The 24,209-nt window shown below is 40.5% G+C and overlaps 1 protein-coding gene across 2 annotated transcripts; it reads left to right on the forward strand.

Annotated features, from left to right (window-relative positions):
* Nucleotides 1-23: 23 nt before the first annotated feature.
* On the forward strand, nt 24-19,571 carry LOC145442565 (methanethiol oxidase-like). 2 transcript variants are annotated; one of them, XM_080320510.1, is made up of 12 exons: nt 24-149; nt 296-431; nt 4,953-5,025; nt 8,061-8,246; nt 10,253-10,373; nt 14,068-14,250; nt 15,997-16,052; nt 17,128-17,253; nt 17,845-17,923; nt 17,988-18,151; nt 18,850-19,019; nt 19,276-19,571. In XM_080320510.1, the coding sequence occupies exons 1-12, from the start codon at nt 146-148 to the stop codon at nt 19,436-19,438; spliced, it is 1,461 nt and encodes a 486-aa protein (XP_080176636.1). In that variant the 5' UTR covers nt 24-145; the 3' UTR covers nt 19,439-19,571. The 2 variants fall into 2 exon arrangements, with proteins under 2 accessions (XP_080176636.1, XP_080176634.1); XM_080320508.1 differs by having other exon boundaries at nt 87-228.
* The last annotated feature ends 4,638 nt before the right edge of the window (nt 19,572-24,209 follow it).

Here is a 24,209-nt window from a genome sequence, read left to right on the forward strand (position 1 = left end):
ATTATAGCCGCTACAAATGCCGAGACAGATTATATTCAAGAGAAATGCTAGAATCAAGCCACTAACAAGGTGTTGAACAACTATTGCAGGTCTATCTAATACAAATACTTACTTACCAGTGATATTTCATTGACCAAAGTTTATAATGGGTGAGTAAAGCGTGCAACAACGGCTTTATGTATTCACTCCAAATCATTAATCCAAGAGCTGCGTCGGCTGGCCCTGTTCGTAGGTTAATGTAGAAGCACTACCAGTGGCACAACCATATAGGATGATCCTGATCCATTGATTTTAGCCGAAAGAGTTATGACTATCAAAAGTCACTTGCAAACGCAATGCTGTGCCGGTAAAACAGGGCCTGGATATGCAACTCCCAGAGATGCAATGAAAGCGCCAAAGGAAAAGCTGTTGTACATCCCTTGCATATACAGGTTGGTTAATGATAATCGTATTAATCGTCAGAATATATTTTTGACGTGCAGAGGAGAGTTAACGTTACGTGTAGAGTCTGTTATGAACACTGACATAGTCATTTTGCACTGGTTGTTTTTACAATTTCATCATCCTTGTTATGCCAGAATTTTGGTTGGTGTCGGAAATATAATTTGTAAGAGGGTGTGTGCGATTTATTTTGACACGCGTTCTGCATGTTTATTATTATAACATGTGTTTTGCAAACACGCAACATGCTGGATTTCCCTATAGTAATATGATCACAATTTTTAGTTGACTACGGTGTATATTCGAGTCGCAGAAAACCCCACAGAAGCTCGTGATAATTGACAAACGGAATTGCTATACGAAACTACGTATTACCAACTGGTATATATGGAGGTCACCGTTTACCGCATACTTTGAACTCGATATTTTTATCTCCAAAGTTAAACTTCGATGATGTATACAGTATTTAAACGTTCATGCAGTTAATAGTGTATTCAAATATTCATATATAACACGCTCTTCTCTCCTTCGACACGACGTCTCATGTACATTTTACACTAGCTGATCCGTACTGGTCTACGAACTCAAACAAGTAATTTCGCGATATTGTAACTGTTATCAGTTTGCAATCCGTGATAAGTGGAGCAATGCATAGTTAATGTTCAACTTGATGAGATGGACATCGGGCAAGATGTCGCAAATTTGAGGCTTCACGCGGAGTAGTTCATGAGTCATGACGAATGCAAAATTTAGCATAATAGCATTTTGAAAATATTACTTTATTCACATAATTCACAAGTAATAATAAAGATAATATAGAATTCAGTAGCTTGTCCCGAGTATTTACGGTGGTCGTAAAAGTTTATACCAGGGCTGTGGAGTCGGAGTCGGAGTCGGTGGAGTCGGAGTCGGAGTCGGGGTAATTTTCGCTTGATGGAGTCGGAGTCGGAGTCGGAGTCGTGAAAACTATAATAGCTGGAGTCGGAGTCGGAGTCGGAGTCGGTGGGAAAATACGGACTGGAGTCGGAGTCGGAGTTTGTGAGAATGACGATGATTTCGACTCCGACTCCGACTCCAACTTCTCTATCATGAAACATTTGCTTTCAAAGAATTTTCAATATTACTTTTTATGTACCACCAATCACTGTTATTATTAACCATACAGATCAGGTGCGGCCAGCCCGTGGCACACAGGCCAAATTTGGCACACGAGAAGGTTAGGTGTGGCCTGCGAGGTAATTCTCGAAATTATTTATGACATCAGGTACAATTGCAAGGCCAACCAAAATTTGGTTGGCATGACCGCGAAATTTGATGATGACTAAAACAACAGTTCTGAGGCATTGGCGTATCCAGGGGTCAGCCACATTTATCCCAGATCTTCGTATATGACCATAAAGTAGAATATTTCATAGCAGATTTATTTGACTTGAAATTTTTCTCGGTACTTCGCATGATTCATTGTCACTAGATTTCTTGCATTCAGTATTTGAGCCCCCTTTTGAAAATTATAAATACATATTCTTCACAGAATTGAGTCTAACGATATTCGCAATTAGGAGATACGGCTTCGCTTGTGCACTCGCAGCGAGATCGTCGACAAAACATTTGCACAAAATGATAGAAGCATGTTCAGTTCACTGATACCGTCGATTTTGCTATGTCTAAACGTCGAATAATCCTGACCTTGCCAAATGAGCCCAGTGGTATACAGATGCGACCCCAATGCATGTTAGCAACATATTTATTGATATAATTCAGTCATTATCTTGCAAAAATATTTCGCACTTCGCGCGACCAGGGCTTGATTGCGCACTGCACAGCAGTGATGAGCGGACTGTAATATTTTTCGGTCCATGTCCAGTCCTGAAAATTTTCAATTCAGTCCTACTCCATCCTGATCCAAAAATATTTGCCAGATTTTCAGTCCAACTCCATCCTGATCCAAAAAAATTTCAAAATCGAAAGTACAATTCTAAAACTGAAAAAATAGAAGGACAGGTTAGGTCGGTTATAAACACTGCACATCAAATTCGTTTCAATTCCAGCTTGTAGAAGCGAAGTTATTACAACACAAGAATTTTCAATATACTAAAAGAATACACATTTTTATGGTGGCTGCCCGTTTTGTAACAAATTGGTCCTTTAGGCTGCAGAGAGAAGATTGTACCACCACGACTTGGTAGAATTCGTGCTCTTCTACTAATATAGGGTTGAATTCAACTCAAGTTAAATCAAGAAGTCTACAACAGTGAAAGTGGCGCGAATATAGCATACGAACTAGGCAAACTTTTTCTATGGATCAGCAAACCTAGCAGTATCTCGACTCGACCTAAATCCATGTCTCCGAGGAAGAAACATATGCAGTACCCAGGTGGATTGTTAACATTATACAAACAGGCTGTTGCACTTGCGTCACTTGCACTTGGCACCTTGGCAGCAGATAAAGTGACCTGGACCTAATATTTCGATATGCACCTGTATATGCGAACATCAATTCCATATTTCTGCAATTCTAACATCAAATAATTAATCAGGTCCTCGTGTAAACAGCACTTGATTAGATCTACGGTAATGTGCTGTTTACAAATTTACATTGATTGCTCTGGTTGGAGAAATTCGAAAGTGCCAATGTCCCATACAGGCATCCCTAAAAGACGGAACAGCGGAAACAGCGGTGCTAACCAGCATGAAAATGTGCCGAAATTCCGTAATTTGGCTTCTAAATGCGTCAATTGACAACACTGGCTATAATTCTTCTCTCCGCCGCCCCTCACTTCTGGTTACGAAACCAGCGTGCCCGAGTCCAGATTTTGGAATGCTTAAAGTCCAAGTCCAACCTTATTTTTCAAAATCACAATCCGGTCCGATCCAGGTCCAAACATTTTTTTCAAAATCACGATCCGGTTCGATCCGGACCAAACGAAAATAACCCATAATCCTGATCCTGTCCAATCCAAGTCCAATCCAATGCTCATCTCTGCTGCACAGTTGGACGACATAATGTTATCAATTTTAGAGCATAGAATTATAAGTCTTGTTTGCAATGTTTCATAATTCGGTTCGCTCCTATCGACGACTAAAAAAAGGTCATCGACATTCCCGTTGCCCGCGCAATGGTTCGTAAATCTCAGGTGTCCCTTTCGCCGAAAAAGTTGCCCACCCCTGATATAGATAAAAGACATTACTTGCAAATTACAACTCAGTTGCAGAGGGGAAGAAAATCGCAAGATGCGTTTTCGCGATGCAGTCAAAATTGATGCAATTTGTGGAATTATACCATGATACTGTGACAGAGAAAATGCATCGGCTGGTTTTGTAAAATTGTAAAAATATGTAAATATGACCAAACGATGCTTCCCATTTGACAAAATTAAAAATATTTGTAGTGTAGCTTAGCTGTTTGGGTCAAACAAATGATTAAAAAAGACTGCAAGTCCCAATCCTTGAATACTTGGTTAAGTACATGTAGACTAGACATAGACATAGTCTTTGACTACTTAACTAAATTACATTCATGACCAATGTCTATTACTAGTAGTAAAAGTGTTTGTGCTTGTAATCAGGATAGTGTGTAATGACAAAATTAGTAAGCTCAATTTCTTTATTAGTTGCTGAGTCATACACAAGAGCTACACTTGGATTTTTTATCTACATTTTTATTATACAGGATTGGATATCTGCCATATTTGAATGATTCATCATTTCAGGATATCAGAGAGTCCATGTTATAAAAACTTGAATAAGGAAGGATATTTAGCAAATCTTTATTTCATGTTAATTGCATAGTGGATAATTCGAGCTGTGCCACAATGAAACAATTCAGTATGCCACAGTTAATCATATGTTTGCATATGTTTAATGGTTGTATGATAGTCATTCAACCGACAATGTGGCATATAATTTTCGAGGTAAATTGGTAATAATGCTGGAGTCGGAGTCGGAGTCGGGAGTCGGAGTCGGTACGTTTAAAGATCCAGGAGTCGGAGTCGGAGTCGGAGTCGGTACGTTTAAAGACTCAGGAGTCGGAGTCGGAGTCGGAGTCGGTATATTGAAAATGTGTGGAGTCGGAGTCGGAGCCGGAGTCGGTGGTAAAATTTACCGACTCCACAGCCCTGGTTTATACAACTGTTTTCTACGCATCTACTGTCTATATACGCAAAATATGAACTCTGATAGTCATTATTCGACCGACTGTGCCAGTGTACCAACTTGTTCATTGCAAAATAGTTTGGAAATGTTGTCCTCCCAAGGAAAGTCGTTCGTCTATTGGTTGAACCATATAGATTGTAACTAATACCAATATGCGACCAGACCCACAGGCATTCGACCAAATCAGAATCCTATATCATTTCTAATGCTGCTTTTGCATATATTCATCAGTTAGCGCTCGATAACAGCGACATGATATACGGCTCTTATAATGATTGCAGTCCATAGCTTTAATTCACACAGTTGACATAGTGTGGAAATTCCCTCTGCATACCTAACTGTAACTCTGTATACTTTAGGAATACTCCTATAGAAGAACCAGACTATCTCGCCACTGTAGACATGGATGAAAATTCTCCGACATTCTGTCAGGTGAGAATAGCGTACTCTGTCGTAGTTGTACAGAATATATGTATATGATGAGACCTCAAGGATAATGCACGCATATATTTTTTCACCGCGAATTGCCATAAATTTGTATACGTGAACGCATTGGCAGGTAGCCATTGCAGTGGTCGGGAACCTTTTTTGTCCGAAGAGCCATATTGACCCTATTTTTTCCATCTCAACCCTCAAAGAGCCATACATGTCAATCAACTGTTACGTCACCATTGAAAACTCGTGACGTCATGATAGCACTAATTCGAACTCACTACATGTCATTATTCGTGTGCGACATTGATCAGGAAAACAATGTGTATTTTAAAACTGCGTTTTGAAATGGGCGTCGCCATGTCTGCTATGCTCTTTGATTAATTAACGTATCGCACAATTCAGGATTTCGAGTCGGGTACATAGAATTTGCGAGTGATATTGGCCGCCGGCGGGACAGTAACTTAAATTTGATGATTTTGAATAGAGGGAGTCCGAGCTCATAAACCTGAAGACAGCATTGTCTTTACCTCTCAAAGACATGTTTATACTGCCACGAGAATAATTCTTCTGGCCGTGATGAAAATTTCCAACAAGTCGCTGCAATATTGATCATTTCAGTCCAAAAATAAATATTTGGCAAAGAGCCATATATTATACCCAAAAGAGTCATATATGGCTCGCGAGCCATAGGTTCCCGACCACTGCAGTGACTATACCATCGTAGATTTGCCAATGCTCAACACTCCCTTATGGGTGCGTATGCCTGGCATATGTAGGAAGACAACCCCGTAATAAACACGATAGGATGTCAATTTTTAATAATTAGTTGCAACTGCAGGATTTTAGAATATGGGCAGGGTAGGGTGAAAATCGCAGATGCAGTCAGCACAATCTCGCCAATTGCAAATAACATTACCACAAATTGCAATTGTCCAAATAATCGATCAATGTGCAAGGCGTTGTAAGCTGATTTATGCGAAACCTTGAAGAATATTGTTCATCGTAACGCTTCCATCTGTCGGTGCTTGGTGCAATACCGCTCCGCCGAAAACTGCCTGTCAGCTGTATCGAAGAAATATACATTGCGATCGTTTGAGATAAAAATACCTGTGACTCGTGTTTGCTTGCTTGTTTGTCGACATTATACGAGTCGTTGGTTCGACTTTGACCCAATTCCTGTATCTCGCGTATGGTTGTGCAGCTTGACTCGAACTGAAGAAGTGATAACTAAAGAATTGTGCTACATTCTGTCCATGCCTTTGTAGAATAGTAATGCGACGAACTTCCAACACCAATCCAATGTATTCAATCTTCAACAACTGAATCACCAACACAGTAGTGATTTTCCTATGATTATTCAGAGAGCAGATGGTATACTGTGATTACGAAAGCAAGACACAAAGGAAATGGGGATTCGCGCTAATCACCATAATCCTATACAGAGTCAAATGATACCAAGTAAATGCGCGAACAAAACACCGCGCAACGTCAACGGGTATCGATACACAACTATAACTATACCCACACCGTTCCACATTTTTGTGGGATTCGGGTTTCAATCCAAAACTCCGTGATAATTGTGATAACTTTTCTAGACGGTGTACGTGTCACTATATTACGTCCTAGTATAGGCTTACCATATTTTGGAAATCTAAAAAGAGGACACTTTTTCAGAAATTTGAGACTTGCAAAACCAACCGGGGAAGAATTCTCAAAAACCGGTGAATTTTTCCCGCTTTGTGATCGGTTGACTATAAAAAAAAAAGGTCATCTTTCCGCTCATAGCTAAAATCACCGTAATACCCGCCGGAGCGTCACTTCTGTGCTAATTTACGGCATATCACTCGCAATTTGCTCTACATGTGACCTAAATTTTCAAAAAGAGGACAAAATCTCAAAAAAGAGGACAAAAGGGCGTCCTCCGAGGACACTTTCAAAAATGTCAAAAAAGAGGACGTATGGTAACCCTATCCTATTAGCCTACGTGTCACTATCGTGCCACTGACTATGATAAACAAGAATTTGTGCCGCATTGTTTGAGGTAACCAGGCGGGTGACAACAATCGAATGCAGTCAATTCCAATTGAACTCTCATATCCGAGACCGCATTGAGTCGAAGAACTATATACTTTGTAATGTGAAATAAATCAAATGAAATGTATATAGTAGTTGGACGCACCCATGTCTTGAATTAGTGCTTGTATCGTGCTCACAATAAAGTATTGTATGTAAATGTATGTTTATTCAAATTTTAAGGTGTCTCCGAGCGTGTCTTGGAAATAGCTTGGACAAGTCCCTTATTAACGTTAGGCCGTCTTTGAGGAGCAGTCAATTAGAATTGATCCGCCTAATGAAAACATATTATTTATCTCTAATCCCATATTGTGACTTTTCCTGTTCTTTTCAAAGAATCTGATTTGTCGCAAAATGATTCGTATCGATTTCAAATTGTTGATAGTTATTGCCCAGCCCATCCATATATATACCGCATCTGACATTGATGCAACTCACTTTTAGTCCATACAGTACCATCGGTACAGCGAATCGCAATGGAATTGTCTTGGCATCAGATTAAAATACATTGACAAGATCTACGTATCCGATGTGATTCGATTTAGCAATTCTGAATGCTATTCCTTCATTCACTCGTTTCATCCGTTTTTTATTATTTGGAAGCATTGCCGCATTGCCGCATTGCCTAGTCGTAACCACATTACACCGATCTTAGCATAGCGTGAAAAATACCCCCCCTGTATACTTCACGGCCTCTTTAATTGGTGGTAACATGAGATCACCTTGTCACGCACCATTCTTCTCCGGAATGAAGGTTTTTTTCACATATTCATTGTGAACCAGTGAACATACATGGTGTCATAACATACAAGTCATAATAATTGGAGGAAATGTTGCTTTTTCTCTCGGTGTCCTATGATTACAAACACTTATAGCGGATGTCATGACCATAGTCTCTCCGGTTTTTCCCTCAATCTTTACTGATTGCAAGTTGAATTAATTAATTATTCGGCTTGCAGGTGATAAACCGCATGGATCTGCCCAACATGAAAGATGAAATCCACCACACCGGATGGAACGCGTGCAGCAGCTGTTTTGGCGATCCTTCAAAGAAACGTAATCTACTTATTCTGCCCGGTTTGGTCTCAAGCCGGTTGTATGCCGTGGACGTGGACACCAATCCTAGAGCGCCTAGAATTTTCAAGGTACAGTTGGACAATGTCAGAATTATTACGACTGCCCGATATATGAGCATGCGACCCAATGAAAAACGACAGATCCACATGTGACACTTTGGCATGAGGTTTCCCAACCCCAAAACTTACCCTAACCCCCAACCTTATCATGAAATCAACACGTATATATATCCTAACCCCAAAACGAACCCTAACCTAATCCTCAATCTAAATCATACCTGGCCCTAACCCCGAATTTGACCCACATGCTCAAGCGTCGCATGAAGAAGTATGGCATGCTATTATGTTGCATGTCCAATTGTCCATATGTCCACGGACCATTGATACATCCATACGATGTCTTGTCATTTGATGATAATTCTGGGATGATCCACCAATCAAGGATAATCCCAGAATTTTCAAGGAAAAACTGAAATAACTCCACTTCTACGGCTTCGAATTGAGTCAAATTTCTTTTGCATCGTTTTTGAAGACAGCGCAACAATTTCATGGGGTTGGCAGAAAAATTTGAAAAAAAATTTTTTTTGCATTTTTAGGCAAATTCAAAATTTTCAAACTCTACGAAATCCTCGAATATTGGTTGGAATGAATTCAAATTTGGTGTGCGTCATTTTTCAAGGCAACCTAACGATTTAATCAAGTAACTCGCAAGATTCAGGAAAAAAGGTTATTTTTGAACAGCCCTAATGTGACATTCACAATTACAAACTTGAATCACAAACAACGCCATAGCTATCCACGTTCTGTTTTCTCCACGTTCTGTGTAGTATAAAATTTATGCGTGTAGCGCAACGTTATGTTTAGGGCTGGGCATAATGATTCGAGTACTCGAATCTGATTCGAGTACTCGAATCTGAATCGAGTACTAATTTTAATGATTCGAGTCGAGTAGTAAAAGACGATTTTTTCGAGTACGGAAATCATACGCTCCTCGCAACTGAAAGTTAATTTATCACAGAGAATTATAGTTTCGATACTCATTTTCACTGTTGAAGCTTTGAAACCTTACTTGGCCGTATCGTAGGATACGAAACATAGAGCTACGAACGTTACTGGAAACAGCATATTTCTGAAGTCATATCTTCCCACAACATTGTCACCAAGTGCAATGAAATCGGTATGGTCGAAAAAACACCAAGTAGCTTTTATGTGATGGATAACATGCATTATATTCTTTGTGGTGGAATACAAGGTACGTATTTGAACTTTGCCATTTTACATTCCGTTTTGACGTCATAATGAGCGATACTCGATTACTCGACTCGACTCAAAGCATATTACGTGATTCAGAATCGAATCACTCAGGTACTCGATTTTGCCCAGCCCTAATGATTAGCATTCTCCCGGATCAGCTGAATTTATTATCTACGCCCTTGGATTTTCGGAATCAGAGTGACAGTCACATTCGATTTATATCAGTTGGAATAAATTCTAAGCTACTTATACAAGGAATTGCGTTATCCTTGGTGGAGGCTTGGCCCGTCTGCCTCTTACCTCTCGTTTCGGGCTTTATTTTCGAACAATAAATATCAGTTTTTACAGAGAAAATGTGGCGCACACGAGGAATCCCATGCAGTGAGTTCGAATTAGTGCTACCATGACGCCACGAATTTCCAATTGTGACGTAACAGTCGATTAACATTATGGCTCTTTGAGAGTTGAGATGGAAAAAAATAGGGCCAATTTGGCTCTTCTGGCAAAAAAGGTTCCCGACCACTGTTCTAGACTGACTACTTAGACAGCTACTTTTACAAGCCGACTCGAAGTGTATTTCCTCAGCAGACCACGTGCATGTCTGTCTCAAAACAATACCGGCATCCATCGCTGGGCTCAATCAAGCATATCATAACACCACACTTTACCGAATACTCTTGCGATGTGCGACGATAATTTGCCAAGTTTTGAAATACTGAGTTTTCCCTTAGTGTGCACAATGTCCGGTACTTACTACACTACATTTATAAAGCTATCATGCGTTAGAGAATAATCGATCTCTTTAATATCTTATTCACCAGGCCGTAGAACCGACTGAAGTATATCACAAGACAGATTTGGCCTATCCTCACACTGTGCACTGCATTCCCGGCGGCAAAATCATGATCAGTTGTATCGGTGACCCGGCAGGAAACGGAAAAGGTAAGCCACGGTTCTGGTTATGCTAAATTAACGAGCTACGATTGAAATGTTGGGCAATGTTCGATGTAGCTGGAGTAAAATTGAGGTTATACCTGTGGCGAAAACTACTTTTTGCTTAAGATGCCGCAGAAATTTGCTAATTGCTATTTGCTAAATTCTCTATCCGCTCTTTTCAAAGCGATGCAATTGAGGCACCAATTAGGCAATTCCTACGTGTGAAGGCCAGACATAGACTAATTATGAAGGACTCTCAATTTCGAATCATTATTTACCCGGGGAAGCTTGGTAATAATAGGATCGCTGCAACTATTCATGTACAACACGAATTCTATACAATGCATTGAGGAAGGCAGTTTCTAATCCGTTCATGCATTCGTTAAAATATCACAAAGCATAGGTACACATTGAAAAGACAGAGGAAGTGTCGAATTGACTTGCAAGAAAATCTGTCAACAGAAAAGAGCCTCTCTAAAACAATAAAGTTTACATTTGTGAATAAAGAATATAGGATTGTGACTTATGACGGCGATTCTGCGTCACGAGACTTACCAAACGATTTTGGCGCGGCCAAATTGCCGTGACCGGCCATGCTACGGAAGTGGTGTATATTTTAAGATAGCCCATCGCGACTAACAGTGCGTTATAGACGGGGTATTGAACCTCCAAGGATTGTACTATCATTTCATTACAAAACAATTACGCCGTCGAATCTTTGGATTAGAATCGCAGATACTACTCATCTGGACATACACTATATTACCCACATTTAGCCCGAAGACCGAAAACAAAGATACTCAACTGTACTAAATGCATTATCGTGGCGCACAAGGCCTTCATAGGCGATGAGCGTCACTGTTGCTGTGTGTAGTAATAATATTAATGATAATAATAACAACCCGCATTTAGCTGTCTACAAGGATCGACACCCGTTGGCAAACCAGATTACTAGGTCTGGATTATGACAAGCTAAAACGATTTCACATCAATCATAACAACGAGCGTTCAATTATTTGCTAATTAGAATAAGTTGAGAAAATGAAACGTGAATAGTTTCTCTTCCCATTGTCTGTAATCAAACCGATGATTCTGCTGCAAACAATTACAAATCATTTCCGGCGAGTGAACTGCTCACGACAACTTCCGTGGATCGCTAGGTCGTGAATCGTGAATGCCATGAACGGCTAAACTGAATGTCTAGCTAGACTCTCGAGCCGTGGTCGGGAACCTTTGTTGTCTAAAGAGTCATATTGACCTATTTTTTTTAATTACAACCCCCAAAGAGCCATACATGTCAATCAAGAAATTTCGTGAAGTCATGCTAGCATTAATTCGAACTACATGGGATTCGTCGTGTGCGCCACATTTTCGCTGTAAATACTCGTACTAATCATGCTGGTTGCCTTATTAAAGCTTGAGCTTAAATTCGTCGATATGCTCCTTTAAATGCGAGAATCCATGATTACATGCGTAGGTGGCGCAAAACATGTTCACTACAGCAGTATATATGATATATCCATACCCACTCTAAGCTGTGATACATCAGTGACGTGAGGTCACGGTCAGTACCTCACCTGTCGTCAGGATGAGTGAACGAAAATTGTGGAACGTTCAATTACTATTGGTATTTTCTATCGATATTCAGTCCATGAATGCCAAGATTTTGAAATTTTTTATCCCAAAATCACACAATTTGCATATTTATTGTTTGAAGGTAGGGCGCGAAACGAGAGGCAGGTCTAAGAAAGCCAGCACATACGGGCGAACCCTCTCCATTGGTAACGCAATTCATCGTAAATAGCTGATATTATTCTAATGTCACTGAAACAATTCCGAAAATCTATATACTCATCGACTTTTCTATTCTCAAAGAATTCGCCGGTAACATATAACGTTGTACAACACGCCTACATTCCATCGCCGGTACTACGGAGATATACTTCCCAATCAAGAATGTGGATAGCCATGACTAGGGTTGCATTTAAAATAAACGGCGTAAAGGCCATTTTGAAAAAAACAAAATTGTGTTTTTTTTTAAGTGGTAAAATTATGACATAATTGTGTAAATATTTAACAAAACACACGTTGTATGATCCTACGGACAATTACCTCCCGATATAGCCGACGTATATCGATATGGGATGATTGCAACTCTCAAAATAGTCGGTTCAACAGCAATTGTACATATACTTCGTCAAAGGAGCTATTTTTACCCTATATTTTCAATTGTCAATGCCGATCCACTATGACGCAACAATTGAATATTCGTGACGTCATGGCTTTAAAAAAAAACATGTTTTAAATTAGGGCCTTGTTTTAAACATGTTTCTTTTAAATTGATTTTTGTTTTAAATGCAACCCTAGCTATGACGTTGTTCGTAACTCGAGTTTGTAATTGTGAATGTAACGCCCACGGCAGTTCATTTTGCGCCGTAGATCAGGAAGACAATGTGTATTTGAAAAATGCGTTCTCATATTGACGTCGCCATGTATGCTATTCCCTCCGACCAATCAAGTCTCCTGCAATCCAAGATTTCGAGTCGGGTACATCTAATTCGCGAGTGAAATTGGTCGCCGGCGCTACAGCAACTTAAATTTTAGTATTTTGAAAAGAGGAGTCCGAGCCGCTAAACCTGAAGACGGCATTGTTTTTACCTCTCAAAGACATGTTTATACTATCACGAGAATAAATATTCTGGCCGTGGTGAAAATTTACTAACAAGTTGCTGCAATATTGATCAATTCAAGACAAAAAATATTTGGCGAAGAGCCATATCTTATACCCCGAAGAGCCATAGGTTCCCGACCACTGCTCTAGAGTCATGATCAAAAAAGTTTTGCAGACTGTAAATTTGAACTCGTGAAATGCACTGCGCCATGGTAAGTAAGAAATACTTTCCTCCCGACGATTTCAAGTTACGCTGTCCAAATTTCCCCTATATGATTGCGTGTTCACCCAGTAGAAAAGAAAATACTTACCATTTCGGGCATCTATCCTATACCTTTATACATAGTTCTGTGGGATTTTACCTTGGCTGTGATCTGCAGAGGCGGTCAGTAACCAAGCAGCTTTCGTTTTTCGGAGTACATTTTTGTCGGCGGAGGAACAGCGACATGGAGGAAGCGGAGCCCAGATAAAACTACGACGACGGGACTTGAACCGTCAGCATAATTGTCGTCGCAGCTCACCACTATCTATATTAATAGAACCGCACCTGCACCCGCACATTACAGGCCTTTGCTCTTCGGCATTCACTTAAAATGGTGTTGGCATATCTTGGGAATTGCTACTTCTACTTGTAATTGAGTGGTAGTTTACCTCGTCACGTCTACTTCTACCTGAGTTGAGACACTTTATGCTTAGACTACCGCTGGTCATCGGGCCTGCTAATTTGCTTTATACTTGTACTCTCGAGCGATTATTTTGAAGGCAACTTTAGCCCAAACTCTGCCCGAACCCGTTTATTGTAGCCTGGTTTCAACCAAATTACTATGTAGTCTAAATTTCATGTCGTTGAAAGGTCGAGCTGTAATTTGGTTCGATATATGCCCGGGATATTTTTCGAAATCCAGCGCCAACTCAACTCGATATGATTTTCACTCATGTAACTGTAGTAATATTGCATTACGTTCGTTGTCTCGGCATATCGCAATATCTATTCTAGTTCGCTTACTGATTGACCTACCTCGCAATCAGGTGGCTTCATATTGCTGGATTCAAACACATTCGAACTGCTTGGAAATTGGGAAGCGCCGGGCCACAACACGAAATTCGGGTATGACTTCTGGTACCAACCGCGTCACAACGTGTTGATCAGCACCGAGTGGGGAACTCCTAAGAAATTGCTGTCCGGCTTCAATCCGAAGGACGTCGAAGACGGTGCGTGTAGTCTGTAGCGTGGCTGAGTGATTACCGAAAGGGTCGCACTGGTTTGTCTCTATTGACACGGCGGTGATACACACTGCACCAGATAACTATCTATATATAGCGCAATCATTGTGTAATTATCGGATAATGAATTTTGCGTTTTTTACGACCTGGCCGATAGGGTTACTTTTATGTCATGATTCGAGTACAGTATAGTGAGATATCATATTATTGGTACTTAAATAATATGCCCCTTCCTATTAATAAACATATTCAACGAGATTTATAGTTTCTTTATCTTTTTCCTGTCGTGGAATCATCGAAACCTCGATTAATCGTATCATGACATCCAGATCACGCAATAAAAAGCTACGCACATTAGAGGGACTGGCGTTTCGACGATGTTTCTATGTTTTGTCCATGACTTGAGAGGAGATGTTTTACAAACCTATGTTGTCCTTTATTTCCAGGAGTTGTACCTATTACTTACCTATGTCATTATGTTGTTCTTGTTCTCGGTGCGGGGGCCGTGAATATGACCAGGCGATGGCATTGACCTAATTTTTCGTCACCGTGCAGCTTACATACGCACGCAGTTTTTGGCTGTCCTTATATATAGTGTCGTTGGCAACATTGTAAATAGGTATTGCCGAACATTAAGCTAAAAGGGATGGTGTGAACGTGAGGTTCACGTCCGCCTTCTGTGTGTGAACCTCGCAAATTTAGAGGTTCTTGTTCACAACGAACCTTGGTAGGTTCTGCACTGTGATCCTTTTTCATATATTACAATTTTCACTTCATTATAGCATCTTTTGTTGAAATTTATTGCATTTCAACTGCGGACACTCTATGCATGGCGCTGGCAGCATTAAAAAAATCAAGATTAAACGCGCATGCACCTTGACAATCTAAAAAATTTTACTTGCTTTGATACAAAAGTTGTGCTTGAAATACCCAGCTTCCCGTCTGTGAATATTTAGTGACTCTCTGCTGTGAGCTTGACCCGCAATCACACAACATCAAGAGCGAAATACACTCATGTAGGTAGTCAACGAACGATGCTTATTGAACCAATCAATGAAATTCATATCGTTCAAATCTAGCAGGCGTACGGGGTCGATCTTGACTTCATACGTATATTGTATCATAAAAACCAAATCCGTGCGATTAGGGTGTTGGCTACTGCTGTATAACTTGTTAATGGGGTAATATCGGTATCAAGTATAGAAACCCGTTTCACACTCTGCTCAATATCAACGTAGCAATACTCGGACGCCGAATACATTGTCCGGTCTGGCCTATATTCCCGTGCAAGTGCTCTTCGAAATTGTTGGCAAAGAGACAGAAGATAGTGATTTTATTGGATTAATATATCATTTGATTGCCCCAGCTGATACATTGTGGCCTAATGTGGTCCGAGTCGTCGCTAGGTATCGTGTACAATAGTAGATTAATACAGACTATCACTTCACCGAAATGTAGGGTTGGAATTAGCAAAATGATGTCACGTGACGTCATGAGATTCACGTTCGCGTTCACACAGAACCTTTTAAAAAGGTTCGCGTTCACACGAACCTGAACCTTTCAGAGGTTCACACCATCCCTACTAATTATCGTTAATGTGATGGATAACGAGTTGTTAGTTGTTACTACGGAGAAATTCGATAATATCGATGAACCAATGTCCGGAATAATATATTGCAATGCATTATAACAGCACCCGATTTTAGACATACTACATCTTTTACGTACTAACAGGATTTTATGGCCGCACCTTGCACGTTTACGATTGGACAACGCACAAACTGATACAGGTGTGGATTTACCGCTTTCATTTCACCGCATGGTGTATTCTATTTTCCGATACGACTTCATTCAAGTGTGATGCCATTCTGTTAGATTTTAAATACTCTGTCCATCCGTGAACATGTTGCGGTACACTGCGCCTACAAGGCTTTCATTCTCACCTCATCCGTCAACAGAGCTTTTTGTACTTGCTCGGCATTTGGTAAGTTGGGTTGCGCATTCGTATTGCGGTGACTCCGGGTCGAATGGTTGTGTTTGCTGTGATAAACGATGCGTGAATGCTCGAGTCAACACGGCGACGGAATTTCTCTTCGTTCAAGAATGAAGCCATTCAGTCTAGTCTATAGTGTAATAGATTATAGTCGATCTTAACCCGAGTCCGCGACCTTATCAATTAATCTACACCCGCGGTTTATAGCCTTTTCCCTCGTGCGCCCTTTTTGGAGATCTTCTTGGGCGGGAGCGTGTCTGTACAGACGATGGGGCAGAGGTCAAGTCTGACTTTTAGGGTTCGGGTTGTTCCGGTTTTCGAACTCAATTTCGTATATTTTTACGCATAGTGGTAAATGTCGCTGCTAATAATCGAAAAGAAAACAAGTCAAGTCTCCAATCAAAACGTGTGTCTTACAAACCGATCGGCAGAACAAAATAGATTGCCGACCCTGTACCTGACCCCGACCTGTATTACCGGATACACGCACCAATTAAAATCTAACCATGCCGATGCAGCGAAAAGGTGACGTGTAATGATGTAATGTAGGTGACTACGCATTATTCCGCGATCAAGTGTCGCCAAATGCCATTGTAACATGACACACACAGTGATGATTGGGGCTGTAGTGAGTTTTCACCTTGTACAAATATGTTGCAATAGTGCATTATCTTGAATACACTTTGCCACGCACTTTTTGAAAACTATCGTGGCCTTGTTGTGTTTACCACTGCGCGCACGGTAATCAATGCGTGGGTATTATTGCATTTATATTGAATTCTACAAATATACGCTATCGCAATGTCATTATTTCTTCGGAGCAATGAAAACCTTGGCAACACACTTTCACGAGTGGGAATTATTTTCCATAGGATATCGACTTGGGACCAGACGGCATGATACCGTTGGAGATTCGATTCCTGCACGACCCCACGGCGACCGAAGGATTTGTAGGCTGCGCATTGTCTAGCACAGTGTTCCGGTTTTTCCGAACACCGGTAATAACTTTCAAGTGATATTCATTTTGTCTTGTAACGTCGTAGACGACGGGAGTCTGCTAATTCTATTTTGTCAACGCATCCGGAGCCGCTGTCGTAGAACATAGTGTACATTGCTAGTACCAAACGTGTTAGCCTGAAAAGGGTACTGCGCTCTAAATATGAAAATATTTGCCAGCAGTCATGTTCTTCACAAAGTCACCGTATTCGAACTGCGGCTAAACAATTTCTCAAAAATGCGCCATTGCACTCTAGCTGCAGCTGCAAATATATGTGGCATCGCGATCACGTGTCATCGATCCTCAAACCTTTGAGACATTTTTATCACTCATTTCTTGACTCTTGAACTTTCCCAACGCGAACTCCATCTTAGTCCTATTTCTTTAGTAATTACGTGGAAAATGTATGATGCGTTATTCACTTTGCGTCGACTTGACGCAACAGTTTAGGCTCAGATGTCGTTGTCATTCTGTGCGCATGCTCAAATGTCGGACAACCATGTTTGGAACTAGTTTGAGCTGCATCAGTTCCGTATAATACGGTGATATAGACTGTATTATTCGATTGTTTTTCGTTTTTGTTTCTCCGCAGACCGGAAAATGGGATGCAGAAAAAGTAATTGCTATCCCACCCAAAAAAGTGGAAGGTTGGGCGCTACCCGTTATGCCAGGTGAGTTGGCGGCGGCGTTGCGTTACCATCAGTTCAATGCAACATAAAGAGGCTTATTTCAAAGGACTCATTACTGACATTATCCTGTCGCTGGACGACAGATTCCTGTACTTCTCGAACTGGCTGCACGGCGACATCCGTCAGTACGATGTCTCGGACACGAGACACCCGAAACTGGTCGGACAAGTGTTTTTAGGCGGATCGATCTGCTCTGATGGTAATGTGAAGGTGAGTTAGTAGGCCTATATTCAGCGTGATTTATACCAATGGAATTGCTTGAGCAAGGACCCTGACAAGTGCAGAGAGGACATATGTTTTATTACTATATGTCCTGCTGATCATATAGTTATAGAGAGATGGCAAGTAGGCTATATAGTCAAATGTGATCGCTCAAATTAAATTGTTATTGAGAAATTCGACTCCGTGTGATCTCATTATATGCAGATGTGGTCAAAATAGTCAACGATGGCACTCAAGTAGAGGTTGACGTAACGGCATAAAGTTTATTCTCCATTGCAAGTATATAAGTATCGATTTCCAAGGCATGCCATAACTACTTCAAGTGCAAATGGTGAATAAAATCCTGAAAACCACTCGAGTAAGTACTTTCACAAAGTAGATTTGGTTGAGGGCAGGTCTATATATTTTGGAGTTGGTTGCAGATGGATGCATTTAATATTGCTTGAGGACTTTTCAGACCTCGATTTAACATATAATATTCAGGCATTTGTTTTCTACTTCCGCTTCAACTAGATTTGACAGTTTTTGGAAATCGCTATAGTTCTGTTCGTAATGAATATAAATAGACTGCGGTATATCTCTTCTTCCACTTGACTACCAACAATGACTACTCTGACCGCCTCTGAGTATCACTAAGCCATTACCGGTTCCTTGCAATGGTAAATTCTGACCTTGAACTGCGACAGGTGACTGAGGACGCAGAGCTTACAAGTCAACCGCCACCTCTTATTTTGGACGGCAAGAGAATGGCTGGCGCTCCGCAAATGTTACAGCTCAGCTTGGACGGAAAGCGCCTTTATGTCACTACATCACTGTACAGCGGCTGGGATAACCAATTCTACCCTGACATGGCCACGTAAGCTAATGTGACCTATTTGTTTCTCTCTCTATATATATCGACTTTTCAATGTTTTTCTGTCAGTCCGAGAATTCAATTAGTACTGGGTTATTGGCAATGATTTCGCTATAAATCACACTACATACATTATAGTCATATCGTCATCTCCAGTAAAGTTATTGAATAAATGTGACAAGGACATAAATTGTCTGTCTGTCGTTCCGATTTCATGGATATTTCGAATGTTTTATGCGATTACTTTTTGTCTTCACAGAAAAGGTTCCTATTTACTGATGATTGACGTCAATACTGTAACGGGAGGTTTAACCCTGAACCCACGCGTAAGGGTCGACTTCGGGAAAGAGCCTAAAGGGCCCGTTCTGGCGCACGAGATTCGTTATCCGGGTGGAGACTGCACCTCTGATATCTGGATGTAATCCGGAACAGGGAAAGCGATTTTATTTCATTCCGCAAGGAAACATCTGTCTTACGTAATTAATATGCAATTAATATTCTCAGCTATTGTGTGATACGGGATTGACTTCATACAAAATGTTAATATATTAATCAGTACAGCGCGGTTTGTGTGTATATTTAATCTAGTTCACGGGGAGATGATTAGGAATGTATTTTTCATTTCCGTATGTGGCGTGGTCGAACGTATGTTGTCCCAAGGGCGGCGACAAAGTGCGTAATAACGCTGGTTCTTATTACATTTGTCAAATTTCAAATGACTTTATATGCCAGGGTTACTCAATTGGCGGACCGTGAAGTATCGGACCCCGAACATTATCTGTTTTGGTGTCCATAAGTAGAATATTCGGAACTGGCAGACGTTGGGGGGGGGGGGTGGGTAGGGGGGCAGTCAGTCTTTTTTGATCATTTTGTCCGGCTCGCGGACAGTTTCCCGTCTTATATGATAACGTAGCCCGCGACCCCAGTACATCAAATTTTAGTGACTGTATGTTATTATATACGCATGTGCGCTTCGTGCGAGAGTAGAGCTGGCGCGTAAGTTCGTCGAAACGAGAAGACTACAATATCGGCATTTACGATGTACTCAACCGTAATGAATTGATATCTTGGTAAGTTTGGGGTTGGGTTTGGGCCTAACGAACGCCCTGAAATCTTAAGTAAGAATTAGACCGTGTGTTCACACTGTTGACTGTGAATTGATCAGAGAGAAGCAGACATGGCGGCGCCTGTATGACAATGCTGCTCTCAAATCCACATTTTCTTCGTCATTATCAGCGAGAAATGGCTTTGATGTGACATTACTGCCGTTAAAACACATTCAGTTGTTACGATTTATTCCTTGTTCATGTGGATAAATGGGCGAATAATGTATCGATTCAGCAATCCGGTGCGCAAAGTACATAATTATCCTATATCCGGCCCACCGACTGGAGAAGTTGCCCGCCCCTGTTCTAGGTGTTTATATAATAGGCGGATTTCACTGCAGCGTGGGCATGACAGTCTTGGGATCCAGTCGCTACTATCGAGTCACGAGTCATTTCGAGTCATGGCCCATTTTGACTCGAGTCAAGTCAAGTCACTCGATGTTCGAAGGTGACTCAAGTCAAGTCAAGTCACTCGATTTTTTAAGGTGATTCGAGTCAAGTCAAGCCAAGTCAAGTCACAATTATTGAATTTTGCGAAGTGAGTGATGATTCATAGTCATTACATTTTGCTAGCCGTGTGAAAGACATATTAACTGACCATTTATCTTGAATCAAGTACCGAACATAAAGTTGAATATACATGCATAATGGCGATGTATCGCTCACGCACACATAGAACTTCTAATAAAATACATGAGTAACTGCTGAAAAGCTACATGCTACAGTCTGTTATTATCAACCACAATAGAGAGGATCGAATACGAAGCCGCAAGAAGTTGAAGCCATGTAATTGGGTACAATACACTACCAAGCAGGGCTGTGGAGTCGGTAAATTTTACCACCGACTCCGACTCCGACTCCACACATTTTCAATATACCGACTCCGACTCCGACTCCTGAGTCTTAAAACGTACCGACTCCGACTCCAGAGTCTTTAAACGTACCGACTCCGACTCCCGACTCCGACTCCGACTCCAACAGTATTACCAATTTACTTCGAAAATTATCTGCCACACTGTCGGTTGAATGACTATTATCATACAACCATTAAACATACGCAAACATATGATTAACGGTGGCATGTAAAATTGTTTCTTTGTAGCACAGCTCGAATTATCCACTATGCAATTAAAATGACAGAATGATTTGCTAATATCCTTCTTTTTTCATATTGCATATTTATCATAAGTTTTTATAACATGGACTGTGTAATATCCTAATATGTATGAATCATTCAAATACGACATATACCCAATCCTGTATCATAAAAATGTAGACAAAAAATCCAAGTGTAGCTCTTGCACATATGTATGAGTCAGCAACTATTACAGAGATTGAACTTACTAATTTTCTCATTACACACTATACTGATTACAAGCACACACACTCTTACTACTAATAGACATTGGTCATAAATGAAATTTAGCTAGTCAAATACTAAGGCCTATGTCTGTCTTGTCTACATGTACTTAGTCAAGTATTCATGGACTATGACTTGCAGTCTTTCTTAATCATTTGTTCGAACCAAACATCTAAGCTACACTACAAATATTTTTAATTTTGTCAAATGGGAAGCATCGTTTGGTTATATTTACATCAATTTCACAACCAGCCGATGCATTTGCTCTGTCACAGTATCATGGTATTATTCCAAAAATAGCATCAAATTTGACTGCATGGCAAAAATACATATTGCGATTTTCTTCCCCTATGCAACGAATTGTGATTTGCAAGTAATGTGCAATTTTATCGATATCAGGGGTGGCCAACTTTTTCGGCCAAAGGCACATGAGATTTAAGAACCATTACGCGGGCAACTGGAATGTTGATAACCATTTCCATTCGTCCGATAGGAACAACCCGAATTAGGTAACATTGCAAACAATACTTGTATTACGCACTAAAATTGATAACAATTATGTCATGCAACTGTGCAGTGCGCAGTCACACCCTGGTTGCGCCAAGCGCGAAATTTTTTCAAAGGTAATGACTGAATTCTATCAATAAATATGTTACTAACATCTATTGGGGGTCGCATCTGTAAACCACTGGGCTCATTTGGTAAGGACAGGATTATTCAATGTTTAGACATAGCAATAACGAATGTTTCGGTAAACATGCCTCGATAATTTTGTGCAAATGTTTCGTCGTCGACGATCTCGCTGCGAGTGCACAAGCGAAGCCGCATGTTGGACGACACGTTATCTCCTTATTGCGAATAGAGTTAGACTCAATTCTGCAAATAACATGCATTTATAATTTTCAGAAGGGGGCTCCAATACTGAATGTAAGAAATCTAGTGACAATGAATCATGCTAAGTGCCGAGAAAAATTTCATGTCAAATAAATCTGTTGCGGAATATCCTACTTCACGAAGATATGCGATAAATGTGGTTCGCCCCTGGAAACGCAAATGCGTCAGAACTGATGTTTTATTCATCATCAAATTTCACGGTCAGGATAATCAAATTTTGGTTGGCCTTGCAATTTTACCTGATGTTATAAATAATTACGAGAATTACTTCAAAAGCTTCTCGCAGTCTAGAATGTGGCCTGCGTGCCACGGGTTGGGCGCACCTGATCCGTATATGGTTATTAATAACAGTGATTGGTGGTAGCCTACATGAAAAAATATTTTGAAAATCCTTTGAAAGCAATTGTTTTTATGATAAAGAAGTTGGAGTCGGAGTCGAAGTCACGGTCATTTTCACAAACTCCGACTCCGACTCCAGTCAGTATTTTTCCCCCGACTCCGACTCCGACTTCGACTCCAGCCATTATAGTTTTCACGACTCCGACTCCATCAAGTGAAAATTAGCCAAACTCCGACTCCGACTCCACCGACTCCGACTCCGACTCCACAGCCCTGCTACCAAGTACCCATTTACACACCCATGAGAATATAAACACATTAACCATATTTGTTCAATTTAAATTATACAAGAGAGTGGGTAAAGGGGAGCTCCGCGCAATGTTAGGACTGAGTCATCAAAGAACAGAGATCCGTTGCAATCAGATTAATCTGCTACTACTACGACGACGTAATCATTTCATTTGCGGTCAATTAATTCGTGATGTAACAATCGAGGACCAGTAAAAGCATAATCAGTAGGGCCATTTTTATATGACCTTAAAAAATCAATTATATGACTTTATTTTGGGGAAAATATGACTTTATATGACTTTATGCGAAAATCGTGTATTTTTACATGTAACCAACGTCACTCATGGAACTGACGAGTAAAACATGAACAACATAACAGTAATACGCATCCATTTTTATTTTAAACCACTTTTGTAGTAGTTTCATGTAGTGTGGAATGTTGGAGTCTTTAAAGTTACGATTTGGACGTAAAATTTACTTTAGTGAGGGAAATGAGCGCTCCACAGACGCTGATGTGGGTTGACACTTTTGCAGTTTTGCATACAGCGCTGGTGAAATGTCTTGTCTTTGTAGCTCCATAATTTGTTTCACATCGTTTTTGTCCAATCGCTTCTTAACGTAATTTTTGAGCTCAAGCGGATCTTTTCCGAATTCTAGGGCATTTAGATCACCATGAGCCTCTTTGTTAGTGTACGTTACATTTTCAGTATCAAGTTTGAAATATTGTTGTAGTGGAGGCATATTTCTGTTAACTCATCAACTCTGGATCGTTCACTGAATCTTTGACGCTCTTTACAAAAACTCCTTCAGCTTCCCATGCGTTGACTATTTCTTTCACTTGTGGAAGTCTCGGAAGTTCAAATGACATCCCACTTCAGTGCACAGAAGTAAAACAGATCGTGTAGCAACACAATGCAATGTGTGACCTCATAATGCAATGTGTGACCTCGTAGGTCTGCGACTGTAATGGTATGTAGGCTAACCTTACAGTTTGCCTTCGTTCAATCGGAAATTGCCTTACTTTCTTAGTGCGTAATTGCGTCAATTGGCACTTTTTATTTAAAGTATACAACAATATGACTTTATTACTCAAATATGACCTACCAGGAACATATGACTTTATATGATTTTATAACTTTCTTAATATACCCCATAGGCATGCGGTTTTTGCGTTAAAATTGATTTCACGACTTACTGATGCAT

Source organism: Botryllus schlosseri, chromosome 7, assembly GCF_051294905.1.
Source record: "Botryllus schlosseri isolate E-star chromosome 7, Bs_hap1, whole genome shotgun sequence".
NCBI classification, from domain to species: domain Eukaryota; kingdom Metazoa; phylum Chordata; class Ascidiacea; order Stolidobranchia; family Styelidae; genus Botryllus; species Botryllus schlosseri.

Bases quoted from the DNA above. Each gene is read 5' to 3' on its own strand.
- LOC145442565 (XM_080320508.1), top strand. From the start codon at position 177: ATGTATTCACTCCAAATCATTAATCCAAGAGCTGCGTCGGCTGGCCCT. The intron at 10,374-14,067 runs GTAAGCCACGGT...CCTCGCAATCAG, and splicing joins CCCGGCAGGAAACGGAAAAG to GTGGCTTCATATTGCTGGAT. The intron at 19,020-19,275 runs GTAAGCTAATGT...TTGTCTTCACAG, and splicing joins TTCTACCCTGACATGGCCAC to AAAAGGTTCCTATTTACTGA.